The 17,552-nt window shown below is 39.1% G+C and overlaps 1 protein-coding gene across 4 annotated transcripts in view; it reads right to left on the bottom strand.

Annotated features, from left to right (window-relative positions):
* Window positions 1-4,488: 4,488 nt before the first annotated feature.
* Window positions 4,489-17,552, bottom strand: part of GPCPD1 (glycerophosphocholine phosphodiesterase 1) — a 101,226-nt gene continuing 88,162 nt past the window's right edge. For all 4 annotated transcript variants that reach the window (XM_075863052.1, XM_075863054.1, XM_075863053.1 and 1 more), the window contains 3 exons: window positions 15,455-15,590; window positions 15,180-15,340; window positions 4,489-7,565 (listed from right to left, as the gene is read on the bottom strand). In XM_075863052.1, coding sequence (XP_075719167.1) covers window positions 7,370-7,565; window positions 15,180-15,340; window positions 15,455-15,590 — 493 coding nt within the window. In that variant the 3' untranslated portion in view covers window positions 4,489-7,369. The remainder of the gene's footprint in view (window positions 7,566-15,179; window positions 15,341-15,454; window positions 15,591-17,552) is intronic.

The raw sequence follows: 17,552 nt of genomic DNA, 5'->3' as shown, positions 1-17,552 counted from the left end.
GTTTTGCGTGCGCAAAATGCACTTAACAGCTGCGTGTGTCATCAGTGTATGATGCACGGCTGCGAGATTTTCTCGCAGCCGCCATCATTATGACACTCCGTTTGAATGTTTGTAAACAGAAAAGCACGTGGTGCTTTTCTGTTTACATTCAGAGTTTGATAGCTGTTGCGCGAACCACGCACATTGACTTCAATTGGTGCGTGAAGCGCGAACAGCGCACAAAGAAAGGACATGTCGTGAGTTTTACGCAACGCACTCGCGCTGCACATAATTCATGCACTGTCTGCACTGCTTCATAGCCTAATATAGGTGCGTACGACACGCGTGAAAAGCACGTGCGTATATTACGCTCGTGTAAATGATGCCTTACACTGTTTCCAATCTACAAATGTCCTGATTGGTTTCTATTCCTGTCAATCAGTAATTTTTAGTATATAATGGAGTAAGATTATTTAAGACATTTAATTGTCTACAGTGTTAAGTGAGGGGTCATTGGCACTACGAATTTTCATTTAACATTGTTATTAACTATTTAGTAATAATTTATTTTCAAAATTAATTGATCACACTACTTTCCCCTTTCCCTTTCCTGTTACTATACATAATATTGGTCTTTGTATAGTGGTTTTTATTCAGTAACAGTATGGGGGTATTATTCAGTCACTATGTGGTTATGGTGTGGTGGTATTATTCAGTCACTATGTGGTTATGGTATGGTGGTATTATTCAGTCACTATGTGGTTATGGTGTGGCGGTATTATTCAGTCACTATGTGGTTATGGTATGGTGGTATTATTCAGTCACTATGTGGTTATGGTATGGTGGTATTATTCAGTCACTATGTGGTTATGGTATGGTGGTATTATTCAGTCACTATGTGGTTATGGTGTGGTGGTATTATTCAGTCACTATGTGGTTATGGTATGGTGGTATTATTCAGTCACTATGTGGTTATGGTATGGGGGTATTATTCAGTCACTATGTGGTTATGGTGTGGTGGTATTATTCAGTCACTATGTGGTTATGGTATGGTGGTATTATTCAGTCACTATGTGGTTATGGTATGGGGGTATTATTCAGTCACTATGTGGTTATGGTGTGGTGGTATTATTCAGTCACTATGTGGTTATGGTATGGTGGTATTATTCAGTCACTATGTGGTTATGGTATGGTGGTATTATTCAGTCACTATATGGTTATGGTGTGGTGGTATTATTCAGTCACTATGTGGTTATGGTATGGTGGTATTATTCAGTCACTATGTGGTTATGGTATGGTGGTATTATTCAGTCACTATGTGGTTATGGTATGGTGGTATTATTCAGTCACTATGTGGTTATGGTATGGTGGTATTATTCAGTCACTATGTGGTTATGGTATGGGGGTATTATTCAGTCACTATGTGGTTATGGTGTGGTGGTATTATTCAGTCACTATGTGGTTATGGTATGGTGGTATTATTCAGTCACTATGTGGTTATGGTATGGTGGTATTATTCAGTCACTATGTGGTTATGGTGTGGGGGTATTATTCAGTCACTATGTGGTTATGGTGTGGTGGTATTATTCAGTCACTATGCGGTTATGGTATGGGGGTATTATTCAGTCACTATGTGGTTATGGTATGGTGGTATTATTCAGTCACTATGTGGTTATGGTATGGTGGTATTATTCAGTCACTATGTGGTTATGGTATGGTGGTATTATTCAGTCACTATGTGGTTATGGTATGGTGGTATTATTCAGTCACTATATGGTTATGGTGTGGTGGTATTATTCAGTCACTATGTGGTTATGGTATGGTGGTATTATTCAGTCACTATGTGGTTATGGTATGGTGGTATTATTCAGTCACTATGTGGTTATGGTGTGGTGGTATTATTCAGTCACTATGTGGTTATGGTATGGTGGTATTATTCAGTCACTATATGGTTATGGTGTGGTGGTATTATTCAGTCACTATGTGGTTATGGTGTGGTGGTATTATTCAGTCACTATGTGGTTATGGTATGGTGGTATTATTCAGTCACTATGTGGTTATGGTATGGTGGTATTATTCAGTCACTATGTGGTTATGGTATGGTGGTATTATTCAGTCACTATGTGGTTATGGTATGGTGGTATTATTCAGTCACTATGTGGTTATGGTATGGTGGTATTATTCAGTCACTATGTGGTTATGGTATGGTGGTATTATTCAGTCACTATATGGTTATGGTGTGGTGGTATTATTCAGTCACTATGTGGTTATGGTATGGTGGTATTATTCAGTCACTATGTGGTTATGGTATGGTGGTATTATTCAGTCACTATGTGGTTATGGTATGGTGGTATTATTCAGTCACTATGTGGTTATGGTATGGTGGTATTATTCAGTCACTATGTGGTTATGGTATGGTGGTATTATTCAGTCACTATGTGGTTATGGTGTGGTGGTATTATTCAGTCACTATGTGGTTATGGTATGGTGGTATTATTCAGTCACTATGTGGTTATGGTATGGTGGTATTATTCAGTCACTATGTGGTTATGGTATGGTGGTATTATTCAGTCACTATGTGGTTATGGTGTGGCGGTATTATTCAGTCACTATGTGGTTATGGTATGGTGGTATTATTCAGTCACTATGTGGTTATGGTATGGTGGTATTATTCAGTCACTATGTGGTTATGGTGTGGTGGTATTTGGACCTTATAATGTATTATTATTGGTCTTATTATAGAGCGTTGCGTTCAGTAGCAGTATGGGGGTTATTAGTCAGTCACTATATGGTTATGTTGTGGTATTATTCAGTAACAGTATGTTGGTAATATTTAATCTGGTATAATGGTATGATTTAATAACTGTATATAGATAATTTTTTTGTGTGAGGGGGAACATGTGATTTGGGACTTGCAACACTCCTAGACGCGCTAGAAGTCAGTCATACAGTTGTCTGCACATCGCCTTCTGAATTGACTGCATTATTGATACACTAAGATGGTGAGGGTCCTGCTGACATTTATCCATGTATTCATGCATTGATATGACTCCCGAATAAATACAGCTACATCATTCATTAAATTAAATAGTGATGCACTTGGAATCACCACCTTTGTGGTATCTGCCAGCACTAAGTTCAGTACATGAGCATAGCACCAGACATGGATTTGGCCTGGTGACTCTACGGACAACCACGCAGAAAACCCTCTATATTGTCCCTGCAGGTTTGCGGCTCCATCTGTAGACTTGGCAATATAATGTTTTATGTCTATTTTGCATGACTGGAGAACTCCTAGGAATTTCCCCAACATAAGAGATAATGGGCTTCAGACACCAGCAATGGAAGAATTGAGCAAACACTTGCTCAAATTTGATTAAAGTGCCACAACTTACAAAAGCTTATAATTGTTCTTCTTGGTGTGGTTTACATGCATTCATTTATCATTTGTGTTTCAATAAATTACTGTTTTTTTTAAGGGGTTATCCAGGACTTTAAAATTGATGGCCTGTTCTTATGATAGGCCATCAATATCAGATCGGTGGGGGTCTGACTCTTGGCACCCCTGCCGATCAGCTGTTTGAAGGTGCCTTCATTGTTTCAGGCACAGATCTGTAGTTTTAGTATAGTAGCCGCTGTACCTGGTATTACATCTCAGAGAAGCTCAGTCCCAGTCAAGTCAATGCAAACCTTCTCACCACATCACAAGTGGGCCTGTGTTCTATCAAATGCCAGGGCTGAATTTCAGTCCCAGTCCGTCCCTGTATACACCAGTATACCTTTTTATTGAAGGATGGACTCTGTAGCTGGATCCCACAACAATATACCTTTAACGTATACATCAGAAGCTTTTTCCCGACGTACACATAAAACGTAGGTAAAAAATGTGATGTTTAAATTATTTGATACTTTCTGCTGTGATTTTTTTTTTTTAAATGTAGCTGTAATAGAGCATAAGGTCACCATATTATAAACCAGTAATTTTCTAGTCTACCAATTTTAATCATTTGTTTTGCATAAAATACTATTACATGCAGATCCATGAAACATTGTATTGTATCTCTTTAGGGTAAAGTGGCATCTTCACTTTCCCCGCATGCAGCTGACATTTCAGTCCCCCCCAAAAACCATCTAAATACAGTAGACAAAGAGGGAAATGCAGCTGCAGTTTTTTTTTCTGTGTGTCTGACGCTGCATGCTGTCAAAAGGGGAGACATCCGATTGGATCAGAGAACAGTACGACTACCTGCCCAATTTGCAAAATTATAATTTTTTCCCTCCACGTTAGATACAATTTCTGGCTGCACAACATGTCATATACATCTACCCAAGAAGCACTTTTTTTTGTTATATTGCATGTTTTAATATATAATAGACTATATATTTGCATTATGAAAGTGAAGAAAGATCTGTGCAAGTTCCAAAAACTTGAGAAAAAAAAAAGAAGTGATTTCAAGTACTAAAAAAGAATAATTTTTCATATCCACACATTAATCATAAAAAGCAAAATTCAGAGTGAAAACCCTTTATTAGGTAGAAAGTAAACAGGAACAATTACACCTACAATGAAGAAAGAATACCAGCAGTCATGCGGACGCACACATTAGGGATACTGTAATAAATAAAAGGGACGTGGCATATCCCCAACACTAACAGATGTCAGGAGGTGGAGTGAGCATCTGACTGGGTCGTCACAATAACATCCATCCTGAATAATTGTGACCAACTGGTTGTCCCCGGAATGTGGGAGCACACGAATTTCATTTATCAAGTAAACACGTATAGACACGTGTGGAGGCTATATTATTTTACTGGGCAGAGGCACCCAAAGCCAGGTTTACCACCCAAAGAGGGCACTTATCACCCACTCAGATGGCTGTGATACATTGGCATAGTTTTATATTAATAAGAATGCATTCCCCTAAGACTTATGTGGAGGTACAAGAAGGGGTTTCAAAACAGCGAATACATTAGGATGTCATTGTCAATTCAGGTTTGTAGCGTTTTGTTATTCATGTGCATTACACAACCTTAACTTCGGTCCAACTACGAATAGATTTTCCCAGTGCTATTGGCACTTTGTGTGTTGGCAATTAAAAGAACCACTTAATTTAAAAAAATACAAAATAAAAAGCTGATTTACTAAAAAGATCATGCAAATACATTAACAAATGGTAAGGGAGTAGAGAGGTGCAGCTCCGTTCACATGGGCATCCTGGCTTCTGTTATTAGAAGAGCCATGACAGATATGACAGATTGTGTAATGCATCCTAACAGATCCCAGTGATCAATATTTTTCCTTTTTAATCAGGAAAGAACAGTGTAGCAGACTACGCTAGAAGCCTGTCAGAACAGCCCCCACCAGCAGTGGGCGCACATCAGGCGTCATGAACTGCTGCTCTTACAGACCACAGAAGGAGCTGCTGCTTACATTCCACCCAGTGCATATACCAAGTGTTGGCTATTTGGTAAACGTATAGTTATTTTTATGAACAAAAGGCACAGCACTGTGAAAATGTAGAAATAGACACAGACTATCAATAGCATTGGTAGTGGCCACAATGGTAGCGGCCAGGTTGTGAGGTGAACCAGAATTCATCAGTATGCATACCGACATCTAACAATGGAGTCAGCCTGTCAAGTCGTTTCTCACCATTACGTCATAATCTACGTCACTGCTGACTCCATTGTATAGGTAGTATACAAAACTCCATCATGTTGCATGTTCAGACAAATGCTTATATTTATCGGACATGGCAGGGATAAGGCGAAGATGTGGATATTTCCGTTTACACATACATTTAAAGGGAAGTGGGTTCAAGACAAAGCTACAGTCCAGAAATATTATGAATGTACAATAGTACAGAAAATCTGCAGCAGATGCAGGAAAAGTTAATGGCGGACATGTTTAGCGTACACTCTTAAGACTGCTGATCCACAGGGCGATTATTGGATCCTGCACATTATTTCTAAGGCCTCATGCACACGATCGTAGCCAGGTGAACAGTCTTAGGCCCGATGCACACAAACTTATTTTTGCGGCTGCAATTCACCCGCAAATCTGTAGGCAAATCAATAGGCCCATGCACACGACAGTGGTTTCCACGGTCCGTGCATGGCCCAGGAGCCTGGACCGCAAAAAGAACGGACATGTCTTATTATGGCCGTGTTCTGCTGTCCAGAATCATAGAAATTAATTCACGCGGCGATTTGCGGGCGGCCCGCGGGAGATTCTCCATTACGCCATCTGACCTGAAAATCACGGCCGTGTGCATGGCTGCGGTTGTGTGCATGAGGCCTTACTCACACATTTGGTCAGTATTTTGCATCAGTATTTGTAAGCCAAACCCATGAGTGTATCCTAAACACAGAGGAAATAGAATGGGAAGATTTTTCTTTTGCATACACTCCCGATTTTGGTTTCAAAATACAGATGCAAAAAAAATACAAAAGACACAAATCTGCAATTTGTGAATGTGGCCTTATGGGGACAAATCTGCTAACACACATATATACATGCATACTGTACATATCGGCTGTTGTCAAAATGTGCAGGCGCCACGATGCGACTTTGTGCTTGCAGTACGAATGAGCAGGAAGAAAAAGCATCTTTTAAATATATTCTTATCTACATTCTGCCTCCTCCCCCAGCAAATATGCTTAAAACATCCTATGTGAATATTCATGCTGCACATAACTATCTGCTATGAATTCGTACGGGTGATTCAGAATTCTTATGTCATTACAGAAGCCAGGGCAATAAGTGCACGGCCTCAGCATACTAAATTCCTTATGCTCTATTATAGTAGTCCGCTTATCTGGCCTAGCAGAATACAAGCAGGCATACAAATACATAGAAACATAGGGAAAAATAAAGAATCACTGCTAAGATACAATAGCTTGGTGACCATGACCCCAAATTCTAAAAGGAAAAAAAAAAACCCTTCCATAACACATTTAGAATGTACCACTGAATTTAGCCGTGCAAAAGTCTGAACCGAGGTAATCTGTCAGTGGGCAGAAATAATTATAAATACAGTACGAGCATTAATGTACACACTGAATACAGCCGTGCAGATAATGAATATTGCACTTGAAGGAAAGGCAAAACCTTGTCTGCTGAGGTACTATGGTTGCATATATGAATATCACACTTGGCATCGACACAGAACCTCATACCCAGTACATTACTGGCACTGATGACAGGTCTTCCATTTTATTCTTCTACTGGAATGACAACTAGACCTGGCCAAATAAAACAAAAAAAGACAGAGACCGAAAATAGGAGGGATTCAAAATGTGTGTAATGGAACAACTAAATGGCTTCGCTATTGCTTTGCTAGAACGAGTTGATGCAGCCCTGAGATGCTAGTGGAAATAGCGCGAGAACTTAAGCTGGATGGTGGTTAGCGACACCATTGGTTTCCATGTGAATGCCGTTTGTACAGTTCGCTTCTTTACAGACGAAGTGGTTAACCACCGGGCAGAGGCAGCTCCGGAGCATTTCTGCCGGTAACTCCGTCTTAAGACGCTCCATTTGTTCCACTTTGAATACGTTTGGTTGTTCTGGGTTCCAGTCGTATATCCTGTAAGAAAAAATATATACAGATGAATAGAGAATATGGCTGTATCGGAGACTCTTGTCACATGTCATAGTTTGCTATGCAGGAAAGTATGCAGTACTAATCCAGTAATCAGGTTCACAGCCATTCTTCCTTGGGAAGAAAGTACAGGTTACAAGTCAGACTTGATCACAGCGTGGCACATATACATCCCTACAGGAGAAGGCATTGCATTGGAATGATGAATTCACACGCTGCAGATTCCACACAAAAAATCTGCAGCCATTTGCAGAACAATGCATGCGTATGGGGTTTCTCAAACCCCATTCACATGTAGCAGAAACAATCTGCGCAGATATGAGGGCATGCTGGGGATTTTCTAAACCACAGCATGATAATTCTGTTGTGGAATTGTAGCAGGTTTTCCCCCTTTGTAATGCATTGGGACAAGGGTGAAATCCGCATGTAACATAAGGTTTTCGTTGGAGATTTAGAAGAAAATCTGCTACAAAAAATATCAGCAGCGTGTGGACTCAGCCCAATGGTCTTCTCTGAATGTATAAATAACAGTGGCAATAACATTCCCATACTCCATTCATGATTTGTTTTAGTGGCCTGTGAACCACGGACATAACCGGAAGCTGAACCGCACATGCCACAGCTAGGACAGCAAAGCAGGAGAAAAGCAAAGGCAAAGCACAGAAAAACACAGAAAAGTTAAACCCTCTTGCTGCGCGTCAGTGTACAGATGTAGCCATCTTTATCTTGACTTAACTTAAATACACGGTGTCAAGAAACTTTAACTTTACTTTTTCAATGGCTTTTGTTGTGTGATATCACGCTGCAGCAAATTATCAGAGTCAAGATAAACGTGGCTAAACCTGTAAATTAGAAAAAGCAAAAGCCACAGCAACATTAAGACGAGATTATAAAGGCTATGTACACTATTGAAGACAATGTTTTGTTGTTAATAAATCAATGTTTTATTTGATTTGAACAACTTTTTAAATTGTTATTATTAAAAAATATATATAACTTTTTAAGAGACAGCTTCTATGTGTCCTGTATACATAGAAGCTGTATCCTGCCATCAAAGCCGACCGCTCCGGTGAAAGACGGTTACGCAGGACCCAGCTTATAACATCTAAGCTCATCAACTTAGATGTGATCGTTATTAGCTGGATCCTGTGTGTCAGCGACAGGCATTATCCCGCGGAAAAAGCCAACAGAGAGCGAAACCCGTGCCGGGCAGATACTTGGCGTACCGCGTGTTTTTACGGATATGCTTGTGTGTATCTTGCATCCAGTGAGTACTATTAAACGCTTTTAGAATTTGCGCAGTTGGTGCGGTGCTACTCTACGTCAGCTATACTCCAAATACTATAGGCCTGTTATAGGATCCGGACAAGAGCAACTCGTCAACGGTGGAACTACAGAGCACAGCACAGCTGCCCTACAGGTGGAAAAACACTGAACACGGCTTATTGCCTTTCCACATGGTGTAAAGAGGAGCTAAATCTCCTGAACGAAACACTTGGTTGTCGACCTGTATACAGCCGTCTTGAGCAGTAAAGCAGTTATTTGCATTTAGAAAAAAATGGAGATTGGACACTCCTTGCCTTTACCTGCTCCAGCCTTTCAAGAAGTGTGCGAGTGTATGTATGTATGTATATATATATATATATATATATATATATATATATATATATATATATATATATATATATATATATATGTGTGTGTATGATGTATCTAGGTTTGATTTGGCCGATCACAAAACTGTGATTGCTCTGTGGTAAATATATTGCCTATAATACGACTGTAATATCAGACTTCATCTGTAATGATCGAGCTCAGATGGATTCTACAGGCTGCAGTACACAGTGTGAAATATTGCGCTACAACAATTGTTACATAATCTTGCAGTATTCCGGTCTGTCTGATTAATAATGAATGGGAAGCAGCATGGTGGAAAGACCTGTTTGTTATGTATGAAGGACCTCAGACTTCCGCAAAAATGGTGTTTATTTTTAAAATGGTAGGAATTGTTCGATTCATTATCCGGATTAGACTCGTCATCTGTACTAAGGGAGGAAATAAATAAATCATATGTTGTAATTCCCAATTACCTGAGCTTAATGAGGTCTGTACTGCAGAGGAGAAAAGCTCAGTTCTGTGACGGCAAGTAGGACATATAAGCAGACATGCCCGTTCTGCAGACTTTATGAGAAAAATTTATTAACAGAAAGGGCTGGTGATAATGCACCATTCCCCAAAGTATTAGCTGGCTTGAACCAATTTTTGGGGTTTTTCCACATCTTTATAGGATTATAAACATATCCTCCATTATAGCCCCTTTAAAGATCATGACATAATTGTAATTCACTAATATAAATGGTATTAGCAGAATTTCACAAGTGACTATCCCAATTCTATCAGGGTTGCCGTTAAAGGGGCTTTCCAGGACTTTTATATTGATGGTGGATCCTTAGGATAGGTCATAAATATAAGATCGGTGGGAATCCAACTCCGCTGATCAGCTGACTAAAGGGCTATCGTCACAGCCTCTTCAGTGTTTACCAGGCACAGCACCATACACTTCTGTGGCGACAATGAATGGAATTGAAGCTCAGTCCCATGCACTTGAATGGGACTAGAAGTAAAATCCCAGGCACAGCCACTACGGAAGTGTACGGCCCTGTATCTGTAAACTGGAAATAGGCCGCAGAGACAAACGCCGTGGCCCGTTCAGTCAGCTAACCAGCGGGGGTGCCGGGAGTCGGACAGTAAAATTATCTTTGTTGCTCATAGCAACCGATCAGAGCGAAGCTTTCATTTTACCAGAAAAGTTTAAAGAAGTGAATGGGGCCCAATGTATCTTTTCCTGCCAGGTGAGTGGTACTTTTTGTGGATGGCGGTAGTGTTGTGCAGAAGTGTGTCCAGCACGCCATATTCGATTTAACAAAGAATTGCGATAGTGTAGGCCGATGTACGCATAGGCTCATTAAAAGAAACAGGACTGTTTTCCTGGTCAATTTGCAGACCTTCTTATTCTAGCAAAAAAGCAGTAATACATAGCTAGGTGCAGAAGTGGCGGAACACCGGATTCGTGGCCAATGCAGAAGCCCGTTGTTGTTGCAGACATCTAGGAGAGGATAACGAGAAGCCATAGGAAATTTACACGAAAATTATCTCAGCAGGCGCACGTCCGCAGAAAACAGGTCGATGTGTAATGAAATCGCTTCACCTGAAGCCGTACCGAGTGCCAGTTGTGCCAGCGTTAAAGGAGGGGGATAAATAGAAGCATGTGGCATTATCTAATGGACTACTGGATACGATCAAAGATGACTTTTTGGACCCGTTGCAATGTATCATGTCCGATGAATCTTGGTTCCATCTAACCGGGTGTGTTAATTTGCAAAATAGGGTCCTTGGAGGGCTGCCAGGGACGCTATTGCTTTGGATTGATTTACCCTCCCCCATGTACCTAGTCCATTCCCTTGCTTACTTCCTCCATCTCTCTACCATTGTCTCTCAATCCCTTATCTTGCATGGTTTTTAATTTGCACTGTTCTCACTCTCTCCTTGTACATAGTTTTTACATTTATGTTATGTTTCTTCTGTACTTCATATTGCTGTATTTGCTTCATCTCTGGTGTATATACGTGTTATTTGCTGGCATATGACTTGTAGAGCTTTTTTTAAATGTCATTATCTCCTTTGCTATGCAAAATATTGTGAATTTTCTTTCTATAAATAAAGAATTACTAAAAAAAAATGTGCAAAATAGGTACTGGCACGTGGAAAATTTCAAAGAGCTACACCAACAGCCACTTAATCATCTGAAAATTGGCGTTTGGTGCGCAGTTATGAGTACGCAGATGTGAACAGGACCTAATGCTTTATCTATGTACAACTTTGACTAATAGACAGTTAGGAAACACTTAATGAAACGCATGCTATAAAAGCAACACAAATATAAATAATATTGTTACCAGCCCAAGTTATAAGATAACTGTTTGCACAATCATTTTACTGTTAGTTTTACAATAGTTCTAAGTGTAACTGTGTCCCCTGAACCAAAAAATGATGATGAATTAGCAGCGTCTGATCGACCCCATTGAATTACAATGGGGTCTGTTGGGTTCCACCAAGGTCCGTGCAGCGCTAATTTTCTCATCAAACTTAACGGGATCTGCAACGGAAGTTCTGAAGATCTTAACATAGACCAATTTATAATATTTATATGGAAGCCAACTAATTTCTAGACGGAATAAAGCAGGATTCTAGCCATGTAGGGTTTATCCACTCTATGGCAACATAATCAGGGCAAATAAAAGTAATTCATAGGTTTCGTTTCTTGTTTTTGCTTTTTTTGGCTACTGAATTTCTACATTGCAAATCTCTATTGGCCACTATTGCAGCTTCTAGAGGATATGTCAAGCTTTTACATGGTTAGGAATCTCAAATCGAGTTATGCAATGATACATTACCCTGCTGGATCACTAAATAACTAGGCATTTAAGCCATTCAAAAGTTATATAGGTTGCAAGGCTGGCCTTAGGGGTGTGCGACCTGTGCGGTCACATCGCCTGCAGCCACCAGGGCTACCAGCTCTCCTACATAAAAAATAGAAAAAGTTCTATTCAGAAATAGATGAACGGATCTGTCATCCTTAGAGAAATCGACCTATCAATGACTGGTCACATATAATATGTGGATAATAATATGACCTAAATAGATTGGGATTTAGGTCATTTCTAAAATGACAATTTATTTTCTGGGGTTAATTCACACAAATTCAGGCTTTATTAAATATATTTAGTTTATCAGAATCTTAGTTATCAATAACTTGTTCTGCAGAAAAAAAAAATCGTATTCATGCCTCTAGCAACACTGTACAGTTTAAGACCTGGGAAAGTCTACAACTTCACAGCCCCTTTAAATACAAGACGCTCAATACAGGGAAATTCTGTAAAAACAAAAAAAACAGCACAGAGAGAAGGAGTGAACAAATCACAAAAAAAGTGGCAGAACTGCCAATTTTATAATGTTCACTACCAATGGGAACAAAGCTGTAATAATACAAGGTTATCTACATATTATGCTAAACTCGTGCATAGAAATAATGACACTGATAAAAGTCTATTAACTCATCCAAAAATGTAACCCCTTAATGACCAGGCCTATTTTGGTTTTAAATAACAAAGAACTATTTTTTGTTTTTTTATCATCATCACATTCCAAGAGCCATAACTTTTTTAATTTTTCCGTTGACCTAGCCGTATCAGGGTTTATTATTTGCAGGAGTTGTATTTTTTCAATGGCACCATTTTTGGGTATATTTATTGATTAACTTTGAAAAAAAAAAAAAAAAAAAAAAAAATCAGCTTTTTGGGCATAGTTTTTTCTTTTATTTATTCCGTGGGTCGGTAGGATTACGGCAATACCAAATTTGTATAGGGTTTTTATGTTTTACTACGTTTAAACAAAATCGCATTTGTTTTTGAATCGCCGCAATCCATAAGCCATGACTTTTGTATTTTTCCGTCTATGTGGCATTAAGTGGGCTTTTTTTCTCCCGGACCAGATGTAGTTTTCGTTGGTACCATTTTGGGGTACATGGGACTTTTTGAATAAGTTTCAATATTGTTAGGGAGGGGTGGGGGAAAAAAACAAAACTATTTCACCATTATTTTCGGTCGATTTTTTTGTACAGTGTTTATCACGCAGTTTAAATAATGGGTTAACTTTACTGTTCGGGTTGTTACAATCTCGGCGATACCATGTGTGCATTTTTAGTTTAGTTTTTACACTTCAACATAATACTTCATACACAGGTCTACACAGGATTTGTTTGTAGCCTGCTACTACGGAGACACAAAACGATACTGGATTTTTAATTAAGCCTTAAAGAGGCTCTGTCACCAGATTTTGCAGCCCCTATCTGCTATTGCAGCAGATAGGCGCTGCAATGTAGATTACAGTAACGTTTTTATTTTTAAAAAACAAGCATTTTTGGCCAAGTTATGACCATTTCTGTATTTATGCAAATGTGACTTGCAAAAGTCCAAGTGGGCGTGTTTAAAGTAAAAGTCCAAGTGGGCGTGTATTATGTGCGTACATCGGGGCGTGTTTACTACTTTTACTAGCTGGGCGTTCTGACGAGAAGTATCATCCACTTCTCTTCACAACGCCCAGCTTCTGCCAGATCACGCTGTGTCGTCACTCACAGGTCCTGCATCGTGTCGGCCACATCGGCATCAGAGGCTACAGTTGATTCTGCAGCAGGTAAGTAGCTACATCGACTTACTTGCAAACGCTGATGCTGCTGCAGAATCAACTGAAGCCTCTGGTGCCGATGTGTCCTCGCTCGTCTGACACGATGCAGGACCTGTGAGTGACGTCACAGCGTGATCTGGCAGAAGCTGGGCGTTGTGAAGAGAAGTGGATGATACTTCTCGTCAGAACGCCCAGCTAGTAAAAGTAGTAAACACGCCCCGATGTACGCACATAATACACGCCCAGTTGTACTTTTACTTTTCAACACGCCCAGTTGTACTTTTGCAAGCCTCATTTGCATAAATACAAAAATGGTCATAACTTGGCCAAAAATGCTCGTTTTTTAAAAATAAAAACGTTACTGTAATCTACATTGCAGCGCCGATCTGCTGCAATAGCAGATAGGGGTTGCAAAATCTGGTGACAGAGCCTCTTTAACAAAACTGCTTAATTTTTCATTTTAGATGCATTGGAATAAAGAAAAAAAAAAAAAAAAAGAGTTAAGTTGCATGGGGAAATAGCCCTTAACCCAAAATCGAATTATACATCTAATACGGAGAACTCAAAAATCAAGAATAATTGTAAATTACAGGAAATAAGTTTACATCATTAATATTCTCAGGTTTTCCATTTATTATGTAAGGTTTTCTTTCTCAGCTATATATATTTATTTTTAATCATCTATGAAGCCCTGCTGTTCTTCAGTATGCCTCCGATTTCATATGGAGGTATGAAGAGTTCCTCCGTTGGCTTTTGACATCAATTTCAAAGAGAAATCATTATAGCATGCATCATCGCTTGCCGTATTACAGTTCTGTTCTCTCCTAGAAACTTCGCTGCCCTACATTTTTTCATTCAAAAAATGCACAATAGCTATGTGGATTTGTCAGGGGAAATGCAGGCACCTATGGCACGTTCAAACAGCCATCACCAATCACCATTAAAATGGAAGGTAATGCCATCTGAAATCTGGCAGGGTCAGTTGCTGTAGATGTTAATTCACCTTAAAGGCTATTTAAAAAAATAAAAATAAAATGTAAAAAGAAAGTCTATCAGTGTGTTTGGTGCAACTTTCTAATTACTTTTTATTAAAAATTATTTTTACTTGATACAGCTGCTTTTATCCTGTATATAGCAGCTGTATATTGTGCCAAGACCTGAATACGTAAGGTCAGCGGCACTGACTGGTTCAGTGACAGTGGGTCCTGCGTGTCTCTGACATGCAGGATCCACCCGTTAGCGATCACATCTAAGTTATGAACTTAAATGTGATCAGTAACAGCTCGATCCTGCATGTCATTGGGTAAACGAAGTACAAATGCAGTTCAAACAAAAATAAATAAGTAAAAAGAGTACCTGTCGTAGATTAATCCATCAATGCCATATTCTCTCAGAAGCTTCCGATTCTCAGGGTCATTGGTATCATCCCCCCAGCAAAATATAACTAATCCCTTGGACTTGGCATCTTGAATATAATTTGGATTTTTCAGTAGATCTTCTGTATGGACATTTACTCCCTATTAAAAAACAAAAAAATCAATAAGGAAAAATAATCTCCTCTGTCTCCCAGATTTTGGCCTTGACAGCTGTAAATACCATAAATACTAGATATGTGTAAAATCAACTCTTACCAAGATGTTTTCAAATTGAGCAAAACTTATTGCAAAAGGAGTCGATCGAGACCGGAGATCCATGAGCTCTGGATAGATTTCAGATTGCCCTTGTGTCAGGAAAAGTATAGGATATTTATTTTGTTTCAGTCGAACCCTTGAAAAAGGAAGAAACAGATCTATATTTTTATTTTTTTCTAGCACAATAAAAGTTATCATTACAGTAACGCGGCATCCGGAGGACGGGACAAATGCCAGACTAGTAAACATTTCAGTGTACTGCATGAACATAGAAAAGCGAATACGAATGGTGGATGGTAACTGGGATGTAATGAAATCCAATGAAAATTTTAGCTGCTTGGCATAGAAATCTTTTCATGCCGCCTAAACTAAAGACTATCCTGTTGTCCTAAGCCTTAGACCCTGCTTACACAGAGTTTTTTTGCAGCCAGAAAATTCTGCCTCAAAATTCACGCCGTTTGCCGCGATTTTTACAGCGTTTTTCGCCCACGGTCATTGGGCAAAAACACAGCGAAAAACGTTTTCTCTGCCTCCGATGTGAATGGGAGGTCAGAGACGTAAACGCCTGAAGATGGGGCATGTCGCTTCATCTTCCCGCGAGCCAGTTTTACCGCTCGCGGGGAAAAAACTCCTCAGCCTCCCATTGAAATCAATGGGAGGCGTTTTCGACCATGTTTTAGCGCGTTTTCCGACCAGTTTCCGCGTAAAAAAACTCAGTGTGAACAGGGACTTACAATGAGGCTTCTCGCTAAAATTTTGAAACAAACAGGCAAAATAGGACATCTGTGCGACCATAGAAATACCGGAGTATCTTGCATCTGGTATTTTAACCCAGAATCCAGGTTAGCCAATTTTTAAATTTGTTTTTAGTTGATTTCTTTATTAGTTCTTATTGGTGGACCATGGAAAAACGGTCATGGAGTTGGCGCTCACTATTATCTAAATAGTTCCTAGATTCTACAGTATTTTATAAGGGAAGGTCCCCCTTCACAGATAATTTATTTGTATGGTTTCAATGCATCAAAAGCAATATTTGCAAATTCACTTAAAAATAGCTTTGTCTACAGCTCCTACGCAGACCTATGTGTCTCCATGGTAACAGACTACAACCAAAAGGTTAACGGTTTGCAAGAGGTAGAGGACATATGGATGGCAATGACTACAGGATCAGACTACACAGGGTTTGTTTATAGTCTGCTGCTATGGAGAAAACAAAATGATAGTGGATTTTTAGTTAAAGAGGCTCTGTCACCAGATTTGGCAACCCCTCTCTGCTATTGCAGCAGATCGGCGCTGCAATGTAGATTACAGTAACGTTTTTATTTTTTAAAAACGAGCATTTTTGGCCAAGTTATGACCATTTTTGTATTTATGCAAATGAGGCTTGCAAAAGTACAACTGGGCGTGTTTACAGTAAAAGTACAACTGGGCGTGTATTATGCTCGTTTTTTTAAAATAAAAACGTTACTGTAATCTACATTGCAGCGCCGATCTACTGCAATGGCAGATAGGGGTTGCAAAATCTGGTGACAGAGCCTCTTTAAGGCTATTTACAGAACGGTTTCCTTTTTTTATTTTAGGATGCATTGATTAAAAAAAAAAAAAAAAAAAAATTTAGTTGCGTGGGGAAGTAGCCCTTTAACCCATAATGTAATTATATTTCTCCGAAAAAAAAGAAGTTATTTTCTTTTAAAAATAAAAACATTTTAAAGATTAAATCCATCTGTATAATATTTTTATTGCCAACATAGATAAATAAATATACATTATAGAAGACATTCAAGGAATAAAAGAATTTGTAAATTGTGTTAATATATTCTTCGATTAATGTAGACTGGTAGTTGGCCTGGATAGCAGTATATTAGAGTTGTGCAGCTGTAATTAGTAAGAATAACAATTAATGCAATAGTTCATTTCCAAGTGCAAAATAGACAGCTTGATAGCAGCAACACACATGAAAGCCATCCTTTTACAGTCTGTGGAATGAAGCTAAATTGCTTTTAAGTAACATAACCGCTGGTTTCTATGGGTTTTAAACGATAAAAAAAATGATAGGAGAGTTTAAAGCGGCAAGGTTACATATGCATCTTGCTAGAAA

This window comes from Rhinoderma darwinii, chromosome 4 (genome assembly GCF_050947455.1).
Source record: "Rhinoderma darwinii isolate aRhiDar2 chromosome 4, aRhiDar2.hap1, whole genome shotgun sequence".
Lineage (NCBI taxonomy): Eukaryota > Metazoa > Chordata > Amphibia > Anura > Rhinodermatidae > Rhinoderma > Rhinoderma darwinii.
The sequence above is the reverse complement of the archived record's forward strand: the minus strand, read 5'-3'. Positions and strand labels throughout refer to the sequence as shown.